Below are 17,489 nucleotides of genomic sequence, written 5' to 3'. Positions count from 1 at the left end.
CAGCAGGAGGCAGTGAAGCCCCCGCGTTTGCCCCTCACACCCTGATGGAGCCCAGACGGTTTTAACACACCTGTGTCAGGTGGGCGGTTCAGCCCAGCCTCCCCTGCTGAGGTATGAGACAGGAACAGCCTATGAGAACACTGGCTGGGCTGTCGTCCCTGGCAACAGGGCAGAAGAGCGCTGTAGATGGTGGAACAGTTGCTAACGTCCTGCACGGTTCCTCTCTCGTCTACACAGTCTGATCGTGTCTAAGCTCGTCTGTCTTACCTCAAATAAACACGCTTTACCAACCAACACTGTTCATCTGGTTGAGTTTTCTTTACTAGGCTACATAAAACAGTTGTGACGCAAGGATAAAATGTGTTACAACATTACTTCCTTCTTGCCACAAGGGGGCACTGTTGTCTGAGTGACATCATAAGTGTCTAAATATTGGCGTATGTAAAGTATAGTCTAATCCTTCTCTCCAACTCAATATTGCAATTTAAAGGTCAGATTTATATCGGTCGGTGAGTTAAAGGGGGTCGGTCTGTATATGCTACTGTAGACACTGGTAGGGCTTATGGGTAATATTAGACAGCTGCAGGCAAGCAACGGCATTTTTTTAGTGGAAAAAATGTAAGTCACCGTTACTGAACATGTGCAGGGTAGAACTTCTACTGAAATACGTTAAATACAGCAAGGAGGTTAACAGAAGAATTTACATAGTTTAGGTATAAGAAGAAAGACGCACTAGAATCAGAAACCTGTAGTTAAGGCTTGGACACAACTGGGCACCAGCGTCAGTGCTGTGGGGGTAAATGTGGTTAACAGGTTACCAGGGCCCCGCCAGCACTGACGCAGAATCACCCAGGGTGACCTGGCTTCCTGTTTGTGTTGTTGTATTGAATCTAGTTTGGGTGGCTTGGACCGTTTGCTTTTAGCGTCTTCTTGGGTGACCCCAGATGTGGAGTATCTGTACCATCATCGTTGTGTGTTCAGGTGTGTTTAGTTCAGTTCCCGTAAACAGTTCTCCTAATACCTTTGGCGTACAGCAACACAGCTTTGAGGTTCTGAACACGTCTAAAAGTGTGTTAACAGGAAACAACACGTACACTATATAAACAATCAGAATAATCACTGCAGACTGATCCAACACACAGAATCTCTCTCTCTCTCTCTCTCTCTCTCTCTCACTCTCTCACACACGCACACATTCTTCCAGAAAATATCTTTAGACCAATTTAAACTGCAGTTCCAGTGAAAACAAAATAGCAAAAATAAAGTTAAAGGAGAACAGCAATAATACAGTAAAAGCAAAGGTGTGTCTGACGAGCGGTAACCATGGAGAGTGCGGGGGGAGAGCACGTGAGCTGGAGCCTCGCGTCAGTGTAAATCAGTCCTGACAGGTTTGAGATTCTGCACGTACACAGACGGAGCGCTGGGTGGTTGTATCGGGGTGTGTCCAACATTCTCACCTGCAGGGGGGGGACCCCCAGATAAACCCCAACTGAAGGGACTGTGGTGCATGTGTGTGTGTGTGTGTGTGTGTTGGAGTGGGGCTTGTTGCAGGACACTGACAGAGTGCCAATGGCAGTCAGACACGTCACAAAGGGTTTTGCACTTTTTCTAAATTCTGCATCTTTCCTGCCTTCCTTTTCCAGTGTTTCGGAGAACTTTGCAGCCAGGCAGGAAGAGACAGGGCGGATCTAGGTTGACTAGGTTGGATCCCCGTGGGCACCGTGCAGACTGTGGCACCACCCAGGTGCAGAAACCTCAGGAGACGAGAGGGGGATTGTGTCCAGGAGCGGGTGGAGCGTGTTGCTGCAGCCAGCCTGGCGTAGCTGGTGGTGTATGCTAGCTCCCACACTGGCGTGGTCATCCAGGCCCGGCGTGCCTGACCAGAAGTGGCTGCCAGGGTTCGAGACACGTGACATTTCTACTTGGTGTAGCAGGAGCTGGAGGAGTGTTTGAGCACGTCTACTGTGACTCTGTGTGTGTGTGTGGGGTCATGGTTTACGTTAATATTTTGCCTCCAGACATTCTGGGTCCATGCCCAGAGAGGGTGTGTCATCTGGAAACACTGGAAATTGTGTCAAGTCCAATCCAGTTCGCATCCCGAGCTAATTCTGCGTCCTGGCATTGAGTGTCTTAAATGCGGTGCTGGGGGTGGGTTTACTACTGTATCGGTGAGGGATGGATGGTGCTCACAATGTCAGCCAGGGCCTACACTCCTGCTTAACGATGATGTTTACGCTATAATGATGACGTTCACGTGCTCCTGCTTAACAATTACGTTTACGCTCTAATGACGTTCACGTGCTCCTGCTTAACGATGATCTTTACGCTATAATGATGATGTTCATGTGCTCCTGCTTAACAATGATGTTTACGCTCTAATGACGTTCACGCGGTCCTGCTTAACAATGACGTTTACGCTCTAATGACGTTCACGTGCTCCTGCTTAACAATGACGTTTACGCTCTGACGTTCACGTGCTCCTGCTTAACAGTTGACGTTTACGCTCTAATGATGTTCAGGCGCTCCTGCTTAACAATGGCGTTTACGCTGTAATGATGACATTCACGTGGTCCCGCTTAACAATGACGTTTACGCTGTAATGCCGTTCACGTGGTCCTGCTTAATAATGACGTTTACGTGCTCCTGCTTAACAATGCCGTTTACGCTCTAATAACGTTCACGCGGTCCTGCTTATTAATGACGTTTATGCTCTAATGATGACGTTCACGCGCTCCTGCTTCATGACATTTACATTCTCCTGCTTATGCTTTGCTGTTAGCGTGTGCTACCACGCCACGCTTTACATCATTTTTAAGATGTCAGCTTAAAAAAAAAATCAATAAATTAATAAAAGTCTGAAATAGTATAAAATAATGTTGAAGGTTAAATGCTGTAGTTTATGTTATGCTTGTGTAACTTAGCACCTTGAACTAATATCGCATGTGTTGACGCATGTTAGCTGAGGATGAGTTATGGCGAGCTAGTGAGTTTGAGCTGATTTGAGCGGCGTTTGAGCTGATTTGGGTTTGAGTGGGTGTTAGCAGGCGATCACATCCATGCTATTAGTGGGGTTGAGGCTTGTGGTCTGTGGCCCAAAGAGAGCAGGTGCAGGCGGAGCTGTTGCCCGGGCGATCCCCGGCGTTAGCGACCCACACCGTCGTTGCCCGGGCGATCCCCGGCGTTAGCGACCCACACTGATGTTGCAGACCTTACAGCTGGGGTCCTTCTTGGCGTTGACGGTGGAGAGACTCATGAGCTGGTGGCCGCTGATCTGGCCGATGGTACCGAGGGAGAGCTGTACGGGCTCCGTGTAGATCAGCTCCAGGATGACGTCCTGCGCGTGCCGGAACTCCACGCGGCCGTCCTCGCCCACCACGCGCGTCAGGAAGCGGTTGCTGGTGGCGTCCAGCTCTGGGAGACGCTCGCTGCAGTACACGTCGCCGGGCGAGGCGCGCGGGGCCAGCACCAGGATCACGTAGTGGTACGCCGTGTACATGCAGTAGAAGTCTCCGAAGTAGAGGCGCGTGTCGGCGCTGAAGAGCGTCTCCGCGGGGACCTGGAAGCGCACGCGTCCGTACGGCGAGTCCTGCGCGGGGCGGCCCGTGTTGAACTCCGTGTTGCAGCTGAAGAAGATTCCCTCCAGCTTCCCGCTCAGGGGTGAACCGTGACTACCACTGTTGTCCTTCACCGAGGGGAGCATACGACCTCCCTGTACGGCTCTGAGACACACACACACACACACACACACACACCACAGAGGGAGTTCACAAAGAGACACACACACACACACCACAGAAGCGGTTTACCTATATGCACAGTAGCGACTTCCAAACAAAAACACTTAAATCTATTCACAATATACAGCAATGCGTAGGCATTACTAACCTTACACTCACAGTTAAGTTATAAACATGCAAGCAAATTGTAGTATTGTAGTTACAGCATCTTTAAGGCCCATGAATGAAAGGTATCAGGTATGCACTACACAGACCTGTGTGTGAACTCACATCTGTGGGAGAATAGAGGCCACTTGACTGTATCGTCTGGTACACTTTCATCACCAAGCAAAGAGTGTGCATGGCTGTGTGTAGATCTATTTTAAGGGCTGTCCCTGCCTGCACCTGTGTTAGTGTGCACTGTCACTCTTCCACTAACAGAAGCACAGTGGCTGGTAGCAATGTTGTACAGACGCTATCAGCTATACAGGCTGATTGGAGAATTAAAGGAAGCAAAACTAATGGAGGTCCAGTGTTTCTGGGGCAGCGGGACATCCCGTCTCCCCCACGTCCTGCTGTCCCCCATGTCCTGCTGTCCCCCACGTCCTGCTGTCCCCTAGCTCATGTTTGGATTAGTGTGTGACTCTGGCCTTCACCATCAAACGGACTGCAGATGTACACACAGAGAGGCTACTCATCACGCGTGTAAAGAATACCTGATGTTTGACGTGTGGCGTGACGTGAGGCGTGACGTGTGGCGTGACGTGAGGCGTGACGTGTGGCGTGACGTGAGGCGTGACGTGTGGCGTGACGTGTGGCGTGACGTGAGACATGACGTGTGGCTTGACCTGTGTCGTGACGTGAGGCGTGACGTGAGGCGCGACGTGTGGCGCGACGTGAGGCGCGGCGTGAGGCGCGGCGTGTGGCGCGGCGTGTGGCGCGGCGTGTGGCGCGACGTGTGGCGTGACGTGAGGCGTGACGTGAGGCGTGACGTGAGGCGTGACGTGTGGCGTGACGTGTGGCGTGACGTGAGACATGACGTGTGGCTTGACCTGTGTCGTGACGTGAGGCGCGACGTGAGGCGCGGCGTGTGGCGCGACGTGAGGCGCGACGTGAGACGTGACGTGTGGCGTGACGTGTGGCGTGACGTGTGGCGTGACGTGGGTGTGTCAGCTGCCCACAGGGGCTCCTCTACCTGCAGTGCTCAAAGTACTCCTGGTTCTGGTTGCGGTAGAACACAGTAAACGGCAGCATTCTGCCAGCGATCACCTCCGCCTTCTGGAGGAGCTGGTTCAGATGCACGGTGGAGTAATCTGTACGCCGACACACACACACAAACACACACGCAGACACAGACACACACAGCAGGAGAATTCATGTACCACAAGCAGCTTCCATGCATGTTAAAATACATGTAGGGCGTGCTCATCTTTTCTTTGTTTTTAAAATAAGCAGACGCTGTTCTGTTTCTGCCGTGTTTGTAGTTGTGTCTAAGGAGCTTAATCATCATTTCAGGGGGCTGGTGGTGGTGGCCCTGTGGTGGTAGTTCTGTGGTGGTAGTTCTGTGGTGGTAGTGACCCTGTGGTGGTAGTTCTGTGGTGGTGGTGGCCCTGTGGTGGTAGTTCTGTGGTGGTAGTTCTGTGGTGGTGGTGGCCCTATGGTGGTAGTTCTGTGGTGGTAGTTCTGTGGTGGTGGTGGCCCTGTGGTGGTAGTTCTGTGGTGGTAGTTCTGTGGTGGTGGTGGCCCTGTGGTGGTAGTTCTGTGGTGGTAGTTCTGTGGTGGTGGTGGCCCTATGGTGGTAGTTCTGTGGTGGTGGTGGCCCTGTGGTGGTAGTTCTGTGGTGGTAGTGACCCTGTGGTGGTAGTTCTGTGGTGGTAGTTCTGTGGTGGTAGTGACCCTGTGGTGGTAGTTCTGTGGTGGTGGTGGCCCTGTGGTGGTAGTTCTGTGGTGGTGGTGGCCCTGTGGTGGTAGTTCTGTGGTGGTGGTGGCCCTGTGGTGGTAGTTCTGTGGTGGTGGTGGCCCTGTGGTGGTAGTTCTGTGGTGGTGGTGGCCCTATGGTGGTAGTTCTGTGGTGGTAGTTCTGTGGTGGTAGTTCTGTGGTGGTAGTTCTGTGGTGGTAGTGGCCCTGTGATGGTAGTTCTGTGGTGGTAGTGGCCCTGTGGTGGTAATTCTGTGGTGGTAGATCTGTGGTGGTAGTTCTGTGGTGCTAGTGGCCCTGTGGTGGTAGTTCTGTGGTGGTAGTTCTGTGGTGCTAGTGGCCCTGTGGTGGTAGTTCTGTGGTGGTAGTTCTGTGGTGGTAGTTCTGTGGTGGTAGTGGTGAAAGTGTGTTTTACCCGCCGTGCAAAACTCGATGATGTCGCTCCATTCCGATACGGCGTAGTCTCCGTCGCTCTGCTTACACGCAGTCTGCACGGCAACCGTGTACTCCGTCCTCGGGCTCAGGAACCAATGGCCTCGCACCGTCATGGGCAACGGCACTGCCTTGGCAACCAGCTTGGTGGGAACATCCTGGTGACGGGAGAATCAGAGACGCAGGGTGGAGGGTCAGGGGTCAGGGGTCAGGGGCAGGGTGGGAAGTGGAGTCCTGTGCGGTCCTGTGTGGTCCTGCTCGTGCGACACACACCTTGTGTTTGAATTTGTTGGAGCTCTTGGTCTCCTTCTTGTTGAGGTCGATGAAGTAGTGGGTGATCTTGTCTTTGGTGTGAGCGTCTGTGTCCCAGCAGATCTTGAAGGAGTCGCAGGTGATGTTGCTGATCTGAATGTTCACTGGAACCGGGAGCTCCATTCCGACAACACCACTATCTTCTGTTTTACCTGCACACACACACACACACACACACACACACACACACACACACACACACACACACACACACACACGTAGACACATACATATACACACACACACGCACACACACACACACATAGACACACACACATACATATACACACACGCACGCACACACCACACACACGTAGACACACACACACACACATACATATACACACACACACGCACGCACACACCACACACACGCAGACACACACACGTAGACACACACACACGTAGACACACGCACACACACACATATATACACACATGCACGCACACACACATATACACACACACACATATATACACACACACACAGACACACACACACACACACACACATGCATGCACAAGCATTGAGGACATGAATAATAAATACAGCTAAAATTAGTTAAGACGCTCAAAGTTCATCTGTGAGGCTGGAATGTTAAATACTAACTAGTCTACATTTGGTCTTAATTAGTCATCAGCAACAAATAAGCAAATGAAATAAGCTCGTCAAATGAAATGATCAAGATGGGGAGTGAACCGTTGGTTTGTTCTGCGTGGATGGTGCAGACGTTGAAACAGGCAGAGATGACCAGTCTGTAAACATGCAGCGAGAGGTTGTGGCATCATGGAAACGTGAGCCCTGTAGTCCCACTGACCACTCCATGACTACAACCCCCAGATTTCCAAAAGGCAACAGAGTGTGATGTGGTCCCAGTCGTAGATGCTGGTTTGACATGTTCGTGAGGTGAGGTGTCCTTCACGACAGGCTGTGTTTGGAGGTCTTCACCGTCACGTGACAAGGAGATAAACGTCGAAAAACACTACGACACAATTCAAGACGGCGTGTAGCACATTTACCTCAGAAACCTCGAGGCCAGTTATACATAATAAAGCAGGTGCTGTATGTCACAGCCACAGGGAGCAAAGCCCATATGTAGGCTGGTCACTCAGTGGTCAAATAGTACAGGACATCAAAATTAACGTGGCATTATGGCCTCAAGACTGCTTTTTCCTTAACAAAGAAACAGCTTTCTCTCCTGCATGCAAACGCACACACCCGGTGCTGTTTCCATGGTAACACAGTAAGCCGGCCCATTGGTGTATGCCAGTCCATTAAAGGAGGAAGTCCTAACTGTGAACAGAAGCAAGGTGCCTTGACCACGCAAGGCAACGGACAGCGTGGACATTTCTAGAAAAACTGTCGAGTCAAAGCCCTCGGGAGCTTCCGGGCTTGCGGGATCGATTTCCCATCAGCGTTTTTAAAGAGGCCCGTTTCCATTACTCCATGACTGCTGGTCCGTTAGAAGATCCTCCTAACGCTAAACAACATCATTACTGCAGAGACGCTCCAAACCAGAACCAGAGCCTCCTGACTTCATAAACACAGGCAGGACTGCACCAGTGACACGGCCCATTTCACTGTGATCATATCACTGGGACTGAAAGGTGATGTCACCCAAGCCAGACCCAGACTGCACACACGTTGCCTTTAGTGTAAAGATACAGCACGGAGACCTTCACAAACTGAATCTACGTGCACATGTAACACAATAAATGAATCTACTGCTTAATCATATAGAATGAATCTTGTAAATGAGTGATACACAGGAGCCAGTGTTGTTGTGGGGTGTGTAGACAGGTGGCTTCACTTTAACCCTCTGACATTAACTGTCCAACAGGGGACTGTGTTTCACAGCAGTACTGAACCATACACGAGCATCACATACTTAATGAATCACACGCACACAAAGCTAAAAAAACACAGGAACAATGGAGCAAGAGTCATATATGACAGGAGGAGGGGGAGAGAGAGAGAGAGAGAGACTGATGGAGAGACAGAGACTGTGACAGGGAGGGGAGAGAATCTTGACGGAGAGGTAGAGAGACAGAGAGAGAGACAGAGACTGTGACAGGGAGGGAGAGAGAATGAGATAGGGAGACGGAGACAGAGACTGTGACAAAGAGACACATTGTGGAAACGAGAGACACTGTGACAGGAAGAGAGACAAAGACCGTGATGGCGGAGACAGACAGAGACTGTGGCAACCGAGAGAATCTTATTTACTGGAGCGTGTCTGGCTCTCCACACTGAACTACTGCAGGTGGGTATGCAGTCTATTCTAGGATTATTTTAAATACACACACACACACACACACACACACACTGTAAACAAGTACACTGTCCTCACACTACCCTGTCCCAGACCCAGCAATACCATAAACACAAACACCACACACAGACAAACACCACACACAAACACACACACACCACAGACAGACGAATCTCATTTCACTTAAGTGGGGCTTCAAAAAGCCAGACCCAAACTGCACACGTTGCCTTTAGGATACAGCATGCAGACTTTCACAAACTCTAAATCTATGTGCACATGTAATTAAATTTTTGAAATATTGATTGTGCATTGCCGCTTCCATTAACATAACAGTGTTGTTGTGGGGTGTGTAGACAGGTGGCTTCACTTTAACCCTCTGACATTAACTGTCCGACAGGGGACTGTGTTTCACAGCAGTACTGAACCATACACGAGCATCACATACTTAATGAATCACACGCACACAAAGCTCAAAAAACAGGAACAATGGAGCAAGAGTCATATATGACAGGAGGAGGGGGAGAGAGGGGGGGAGAGAGGGAGAGAGAGACTGATGGAGAGAGAGAGACTGACAGGGAAAGGTGGAGAGAGAGAGAGAGAGAGAGACAGACTGTGACAGGGAGGGAGAGAGAATGAGATAGGGAGACGGAGACAGAGACTGTGACAAGGACACACATTGTCAAAACGAGAGACACTGTGACAGGAAGAGAGACAAAGACCGTGATGGCGGAGACAGACAGAGACTGTGGCAACCAAGAGAATCTTATTTACTGGAGCGTGTCTGGCTCTCCACACTGAATCACCTACTAAAAGCTGCAGGTGACAGTGCAGTCTGGGACTCTTTTACACACACACACACACACACACACACACACACACACACACTGTAAACAAGTACACTGTCCTCCCATCACCCTGTCCCAGACCCAGCAATACCACACACACAAACACCACACACAGACAAACACCACACACAAACACCACACAGAGACCAAACACACACACAGACAAATCTCCTTTCACTTAAGTGGGGATTCAAACACTGTTGATTTTAGATGGAATTTCACCTAAAGCTGTAAAACAGAACTTTACTAGAAGCATTAATCTATTTGTGTACATTAAAACAATTAGTGTTGCATCCTTAGTGTCCAAATGGACCTGTAATGGACTTACTGATCAATTAAATTCCATCAGGCAGACATATTCCATCCATTAGAGACTCCGTTTAAGAACCGATTGTGTGATAAAATGAAGACATTACTTAATCATTAGTGGTAATCAACAACATCTGTTAAGAAAAAAATTTTAATTACCTCACTTCAGAAAAATAGGACCCTCACAAATGGATTTTCATGTATAAGCCCAAACCAATGAGAATGTCGTCCAAATACAGTGACCACAACTCCAGCACCCTGAAACTATAGTATACTCCACTCAGACAGTGACTAAATGAAGCAAGCTCAGAACACAGCAACAGGCTGCCACTGTGAGCCGCCTTACATGTTCCTGCATCATACACTCCAGCAGCGCTCCACACACACACACACACACACACGTGTGCACACATGTGCGGAGAGAACAATCTGTCATTGGACTGAAGAAGCGGTGTTAATGCATTAGCAAAGTAGGCGTGTTGATGTGGAACAGAGGCGCTCACACAACATTCCAGATTCCTGAGATCAACTCGTGGCAGCGATGTCAACACTGTTACTCACGAAGTAAACAAACCCAGAGTAACTCCACCATGCAGGCCCATATAAATCAGTTGTGACCTTCTGTCCTACAACATGGTTCACTCTCACAGCAGTGCTTATCTGAAAGAGGGCTGATATATTTACAGGGCTACCACCTATACACGCTGTAGGTTATGACAGGTGCACATACAGGTGAACATATGTGCACACACAGGTGAACCTACAGGTGCACATACAGGTGAACCTACAGGTGCACATACAGGTATAGGTGCACATAGGCTATAGGTGAACCTACAGGTGCAAATACAGGTACACATACAGGTGTACCTACAGGTGCACATACAGGTGTACATACAGGTGTACCTACAGGTGCACATACAGGTGTACATACAGGTGCACATACAGGTGTACATACAGGTGTACATATAGGTGCACAGAGGCTATAGGTGAACCTACAGGTGCACATACAGGTACACATACAGGTGTACCTACAGGTGTACATACAGGTGCACATACAGGTGTACCTACAGGCCAGTGCAAGAACACTCTAGATGGTTTTCAAGTGGCAGATGAGTGTAATAAAGTCTGCTAAGCGTTTCCTCAGGAATCGTGTCTAAGACAGATACGCTATAACGTGCAGACATGACACGAACGGTTAGCCTGCTAGTAAAAACGAATAGCATAACCACAACTGTCCCCGACAACTGGTAGGGATCAAACGTAACTGATAAGAGACTTTACCTTAATGACCTTAATTAACCTTACTTTAAGATAACCTTAATTATCTGTATCTGTCTGTAACTAAACGGGTTTACCGAAAAACGAGCTGCTGGTCACTTGTGCTAATGTGAACAACGTCGGTGTTTTCAAGCTTGGATCCTGGAGTAATGTATAAACACTTCGAGATAATCATAAAATTAATATGTTTACAATAACAGGCAAAAAGCAAATAGTAAATTCCAAAAAAGTTGTCCAACTAAACCAGCCACCCAGGTTAGCTAGTGACATACCCGCCGCTACCGTTAGCGTTAGCCTGGTAAACGTTCACATAATTACCCAAAACTAGCTTCTAAATCTCACAACCAAAGACAGAACTGTATTCGCCGTATGCTCATTTGTCGTAAAGCACAGGCTGTGGTTAAGATCTGTAAATATAATTAGCTAGAGGTGCTTAAAGGAGTTTTCACTTTACTTGCTTTCTTGAATGGAGGGTCTTGCCTTTCATTACAGTTCAATTTTTTTTTTATAGACCTATTTATAAAAGTATAGGGCATTAAATGCTCCCCACACCCAAACTGGTAACACGACTTCTAATAAAATCTAATAAAAGGTGTATTTGTGCGACTGGCGGCTCGACTTCATGTGATATTAAAAGATGTCAAACTGACTTTCAGAACATTTCATCAGCTTCAGAGGGACTGAGGAATGTGACGTGATTCAGCCGAGACCAAGCAGGACAGCTTCTCATTCACCTCTCTCTCTCCCCCCTCTCTCTCTCCCTCTCTCTCTCTCTCTCCCCCCCCTCTCTCTCTCCCCTCTCTCTCTCTCTCTCTTTCTCTCCCCCCCCCCCCCTCTCTCTGTGGCTTAGCAGGTGTTGGGTATTCAGTCCGAGCCAAAAGCCTGTAATTTCGATTAAATGCTACATTCATATATTTTAATGACTCTCTGGCAGTGCCCTGTTGCCAGACCATGACTCCATTGCAAATTCCTGGAAATATATGATAAAATTCTGCACTCTTTACTACACAGTCTGTCTTTATGTGTCTTCTCTGAATGACATGAGTTTAACTTAGTCAGGACGAGAGACCAAACTGATACCACAAGGGATCTCAGATTACAATTTAGGCCTAAAATTAAACGAACAATCTTTCAGATTTTGTTTTAGTCCTGTAACTATAAATATAAGTGAACTTGAGGTCCTTACTTATATATAGACATAATTATAACTGACAACTGATATATAGATATAATTAGCCAACATTAAGGATGAAAAGAAAGTGTGGCAGTAACATTAGAGAAACTCTAACAAGCTTGGGACCAACCCAGCCCACCCTCTCTCTGTTTCTGGTTCAGACGGACCTAAGAGACCAAACTTTTGTTCTTCCCAAAAAGCCATGACGGGACCCAGCACATTACATTTTGCTGGTCCGTTAAGTGGCTAATACAGCAACACAGCTCGCCTGCGTGACAAAATGTGTATAAATGTCATGAAAAATATGCAGAGCGAGAGATGAGAGGCTTTGTGTGGTCTTCACGCTGTTGCCACACGTCTTGGCTGGTTAATTCTGATTTAAACAGGCTCTTGAAGAAGGAAGATAAAGCCACTTTTCTCTCAAAAGAAAAAACATGATGAGTCATTGTGCTAGCATTAGCATAACGTTACCATAACGTTACCATGGGTCCACAGCAGATGGACCCAATCTTTGGTCTTTTGTTGCTGATTAGAGAAACCCTCCAAAGAGAATCCCCGTGTACTTTGACATAGTATTTGCATAAGTAAAATTAATAAAAAGAAAATATTCTGACAGTAAAAAATATTACTGAAACCCAGTTTGAAATTCCAGTTGAAAATTTCTACCTCTGAAACACTCACTACAGAAATGTATTTTATTACAAGTTCTACATAAATAATTTAGATAGTAAAGGTGGCCCAGAAATGCAGCTGGGGTCAAACTGATTTGTTATAGCCCCTCAGGGATTTTATTGAACTTGTCGCCTTTGGCTTGCTCACTGGGGGCTAGGACTCGGCACTTGTAAAGCTGCTTTGTGACAACAACTGTTGTAAAAAGCGCTATATAAATAAAATTTGATTGATTGATTGATTGATTGAACTTGAATATTGTATTTTAATGATGTAGTACTGGATATTCTTTTTATTCCTAGACAACATGATGGCATTGTACGTAAATATGATTCCATCTTCTCAGACTCTGTTAATTTAACCTATTTAGATTAGTCTTTGCAGGAAAGTCCATGGCAGGTGGACGAGATGAAAACAGAGATGGTGAGGTTGGGTTTTGAAGACCTCCTTCAGCTCACAGAAGCAGCGGTTTGGGGTGGCAGGACTACAGCTGAGCTGCACTGAAGAAGGTCTCATTAGTGCCATGGAGGACCTGATCTCCTTCAGGCAGGGCTGCACTGCTGAACACCACGCTGAGCGATGCTTCTGATTCAGTTTGATTGTGGGTGAGGCTGAAAGGTTGTCTGAGGTCGTTTTGTTTCTAGCCCTGGTCCTGGAGGGGATGGTTCTAGCCCTGGTCCTGGAGGGGATGGTTCTAGCCCTGGTCCTGGAGGGGATGGTTCTAGCCCTGGTCCTGGAGGGGATGGTTCTAACCCTGGTCCTGGAGAGGATGGTTCTAGCCCTGGTCCTGGAGGGGATTGTTCCAGTTCGGCAAATGCTCCGTTTAAAGAAACCCAATTTAACTCAGCAACTGAAGACCAGGTGTAAGATGTTTGTTTTGAAGGTGTGAGCAAGTAAATTGGCAACTTGGCTTGAGCGAAATAGGTGAGCCTTGTGAAACTCCTATTCTTTAATTGTGCCAGGGGTCACTAACACTCCAGTTCATACCCCCACCACAATACATGATTCACAACAGGGGCCATGATTACCTCATAAAACACAACCCTGCAGCACTCAGTCATTCTTAAGGAAAAGCTTTAAACATCTGATTCTGTGCTAGGCTAAGCTCACCATCTGCCTTCACTGTGACCACGTATATATGACCTCACATACAACCTCTTTCAGGGTCAACAGGTCAGGAAACGACACAATAAATATGACTATTCCTGCAGCACTGCTCGGCAGCTCCCGTGTTTCAATAAAGTTCTGTGTTCAAAATGATCTGCTACTGTATATCAGAGCAGGTTCCCACAGCAGAGCTGCTCATCTGTTCAGATATGAATCACTGCAGCTCGCGTTTACCCTGACAGACGTGTTGGGTGACAAGTGGCACCAGCCATATTGCACATACACATCACACCGTGCAAGCAAAACTGACCCTAGTAGACATTTGCGAACAACAGTTTCTCCATAACGGTGATATAATAAATCACATTGTGAGCACTGTCTGTGTGACTACACAACAAATTCAGCTTGTGTGTGTATGAATAAAAACTACACAGCGCTCTTCAGCACATATACACACAATTGCAGACAGGAAATGACACTAGTATCACACCTGAAAATGCAAGAATGCACGAACACAGGTAGACCACCGCACAGGTAGACCTACAGGTGGGCAGAGGGAGTGGGCGAGTCTACTTTCATCCTTTTAAATTCTGGTGGCTGCCTGCATGACTGACATGGCCCCTCCCACAGAGGCGGAGTCTCTCTGCCTGGGGATTGGTTGGCATTTCCTTCCCTTGCACGTTTGTATGCTGCAGTGTTTGCATTCTGGCAGAAAAGCAGAAGCCTTAATGATTTCGTCCAGGCTACAATTCTGATTATTTGTGTTTTCTATTAGCCCCCTATGTATGTATATATGTTTAAAAAAAAAAAAGGATATTTTCCAATTATTTACCTGCTGGTCTCCACAAAGGGGAGATAAGTTCATGCGGAAGGTTTCACACGCCGTTTTTAGCATTCAAACGTGCTGATTTAGCATGTATGTTTGCTTTTTTGTAAGTAATCAGGCGCTCCTGTAATATGTGCTCAGTGCTCGGTAGATGATGAGCTGTGCGCAACACGACGAGCCTCTGTCACTAGTTTAAACACCAGCGGTTTAAACAGTACCAGAGCATCTTCCAGGGGAGGTTTAAAACGCTGCAGTCTAACACTCTTATTGCAGACGCTGCTGGCGAGGTGACTGGCAGAGGTCGCTGAGCGCGCGCTGGCGCCGCGCGAGAGGGCTGTGTCCATGGTGCTGAAATAGACTCGCGCGACCACGCAGCTGCACAGATCTGTCTCCACCGTTAGCGCTTTGCATTCGGAAAAAACAGCTCTGCAAAAAGTAAAAATACTGTGAGATAATGCGACTTTCACAGCGAGATTTCACAGGGACCGAAAAGACAGAACCTGCAGGATTTGTGCACGTTAGACATATACGATGACTCGGCATGGCCCGACAAGATGATCTCGCAAAATCTCATATCACGCAAACGTGAGCACAAAAAAAAGACATTTAGGTTTGAGTATAAGTTGATTTGAAAGAATCCATGAATGGTTTTAAAGAGATTTAAGTTGTTATTCGAAAGGAGAAGGACATTATCAGGGTCTGAGCGGTGCAGCCTCCACGCGCTTCTTACCGTCTCTCTCGCACAGCTGGAGCGACTCCAGGCTCACGTTCTTGACCATGCCCTCGCGCGGACTCAACGAGCCCGTGATGCCGTGTCCCAAATCCGGCACCTCCATGTCCTCCTAGGGGCGAATAAATCCCTGCGATCGTGTCCTGTGCGCTTGTGTCGTTAAGGCAAGAGAGCGTTTGGCACCTTCTCCTTCCTCTGTCCGGCGTGCTCTCTCTGTCCCTCTCTCTGGTGATGTGGTGAGGACCGCGTCAGAAGACACACACCAATACCCCCCCTGACTGTATTAGATATTAATATCAAGTTGATAGATTAGTACTTTTCTCTCTTTACTTTGCTTTTGTTACTCAGACCTGTAAAACGTCCTCACGTGCCCCGTCTTCCCCGTGAACGCACACGTGTTTTAGCGCCTCAACATCACACTGACTGGGTTGGGTCAGACGGATTACCGCTGCGAATCTGCTTTAAATCTCAGTCCAAACCGCTCCTGGTCGCGCGCCTTCCCCACTCCCGTTCACTCACGTTCTGGTGACGTCATCTTGTCTGGTAAACCAACGCTCGCGCTCATGTCCTTATTTGGTACCCAAACAGCGCCGTGCAAAGAGGTGCGCGTGTCCCCCCTGCCACGTACATCACTTTAAACTAATGCCATAAACGTGTGTGTGTGTGTGTGTGTGTGTGTGTGTTTTCATAGCAGGAATCAGGCAGCTTGCTGCTGTAACACTGTGCCACACAGCAGAAGCAGCATGTAGTAAATACACGGTGGCAGCGCGCTACAGGTCTGCTCTCACACACACACACCCCTATATCCCCAGCTTCTATGTCCATACGCACCCCTAAAAGAGCCAAGAAAGGAAGCATATGCAAACAAACACAGAGATGGGTTGAAACTGATGCGTTTGTGATAGATATATGTTCGTGCATAGTTAACTGAACGGAAGCAGGAGACTCCGTGAAAGATATGCTCATATAGTCACACGAATCACAGATTTAAATGTATAAACCGGAGTCTGCGCCTCTGCCCTTATCAAGATGGTTGTAGTAAATGTGCACTATTTGACAGAGCACTGCCCTCTGCTGCAAGAGAACGGTACTACAACACACTCAACTCAAATTGTACATTGAATAACACAGAATTGATCTAAAAGGAAGGTTTCCTGAGTTTTGTGATTACTAGTATCTTTCCTATTGGTAAGAATAGAAATTGTTTGTTATTTTGCTTCATTTTTGTGAACTCGTAGTACACTGAATGTTTATGTTGGTAAAGCCTCATAAATTTTGATATTTTCAGGTGTTGAAATGTTTGATTACTCTCCCCTGATAGTTCGTAGGTTAATTGGCTAGAAGTGCTAGGTAGCATGGTGGAGAGAGAGAGAGAGGGAAAGATAGAGGGAGTGGGGAGTTTGGTTTCTGTTCTGATATCCAAGTGAGTTATAAATATCGAGAACGAGCTCGTTTGTGTGTTTGACTCATTCATCCACGTCCACACAACCAACAGACCCCACGAGAAACACCACATTACATCATCACATGTATGTAAATCCATCCTGTTTTAAAGTTTTTCCATCCCAGATGAAGTGCTTTTTGTCCAGAAGGACAGCCAGACATCTCCGCCTTGTTGGGCTACAGACGTAGAGGCCTCAACCCTGCACAGCTCGGGCCTGGACATGCTGTATCAGCCAGTCCAGGGGAGGTCATGTAGATCACAGCATGTGAAGGATTAACAAGTCTTACTCTCAGATATTATAGGATATTAAGGACTGGATCAGGACCACAGTCTGTAACATACATGTACACATTTACATAGGAGAGTGATTGCACTAACCTGCATGCAGGGAAAATGTTGCAGGTCCGTGAATGAATGAATGAACGAATGTTCAATTTATATAGCGCCTTTCAGAAC

General features: G+C 47.6%; 1 protein-coding gene across 9 annotated transcripts; it reads right to left on the bottom strand.

Moving 5' to 3' along the window:
- Nucleotides 1–335: 335 nt before the first annotated feature.
- phyhipla (phytanoyl-CoA 2-hydroxylase interacting protein-like a) lies at nt 336–16,151 on the bottom strand. Of its 9 annotated transcripts, none has more exons than XM_076978079.1 (6): nt 15,940–16,151; nt 15,590–15,814; nt 6,340–6,530; nt 6,050–6,224; nt 4,912–5,029; nt 336–3,719 (listed from the first exon to the last, which is right to left on the bottom strand). In XM_076978079.1, the coding sequence occupies exons 2-6, from the start codon at nt 15,693–15,695 to the stop codon at nt 3,182–3,184; spliced, it is 1,128 nt and encodes a 375-aa protein (XP_076834194.1). In that variant the 5' UTR covers nt 15,696–15,814; nt 15,940–16,151; the 3' UTR covers nt 336–3,181. The 9 variants fall into 9 exon arrangements, with proteins under 9 accessions (XP_076834194.1, XP_076834198.1, XP_076834193.1 ...); XM_076978083.1 differs by lacking the exons at nt 15,590–15,814; nt 15,940–16,151 and adding exons at nt 9,965–10,069; nt 11,087–11,105; XM_076978078.1 differs by having other exon boundaries at nt 15,590–16,151.
- Nucleotides 16,152–17,489: the final 1,338 nt, after the last annotated feature.

Source organism: Brachyhypopomus gauderio, chromosome 17, assembly GCF_052324685.1.
Source record: "Brachyhypopomus gauderio isolate BG-103 chromosome 17, BGAUD_0.2, whole genome shotgun sequence".
In the NCBI taxonomy this organism is placed as follows: Eukaryota; Metazoa; Chordata; class Actinopteri; order Gymnotiformes; family Hypopomidae; genus Brachyhypopomus; species Brachyhypopomus gauderio.
The sequence above is the reverse complement of the archived record's forward strand: the minus strand, read 5'-3'. Positions and strand labels throughout refer to the sequence as shown.

Bases quoted from the DNA above. Each gene is read 5' to 3' on its own strand.
- phyhipla (XM_076978078.1), bottom strand. From the start codon at position 15,695: ATGGAGGTGCCGGATTTGGGACACGGCATCACGGGCTCGTTGAGTCCG. The intron at 6,531-15,589 runs GTAAGAAGCGCG...GTGTGTGTGCAG, and splicing joins CCAGCTGTGCGAGAGAGACG to GTAAAACAGAAGATAGTGGT. The intron at 6,225-6,339 runs GTGTGTGTCGCA...TCCCGTCACCAG, and splicing joins CCAACAAATTCAAACACAAG to GATGTTCCCACCAAGCTGGT.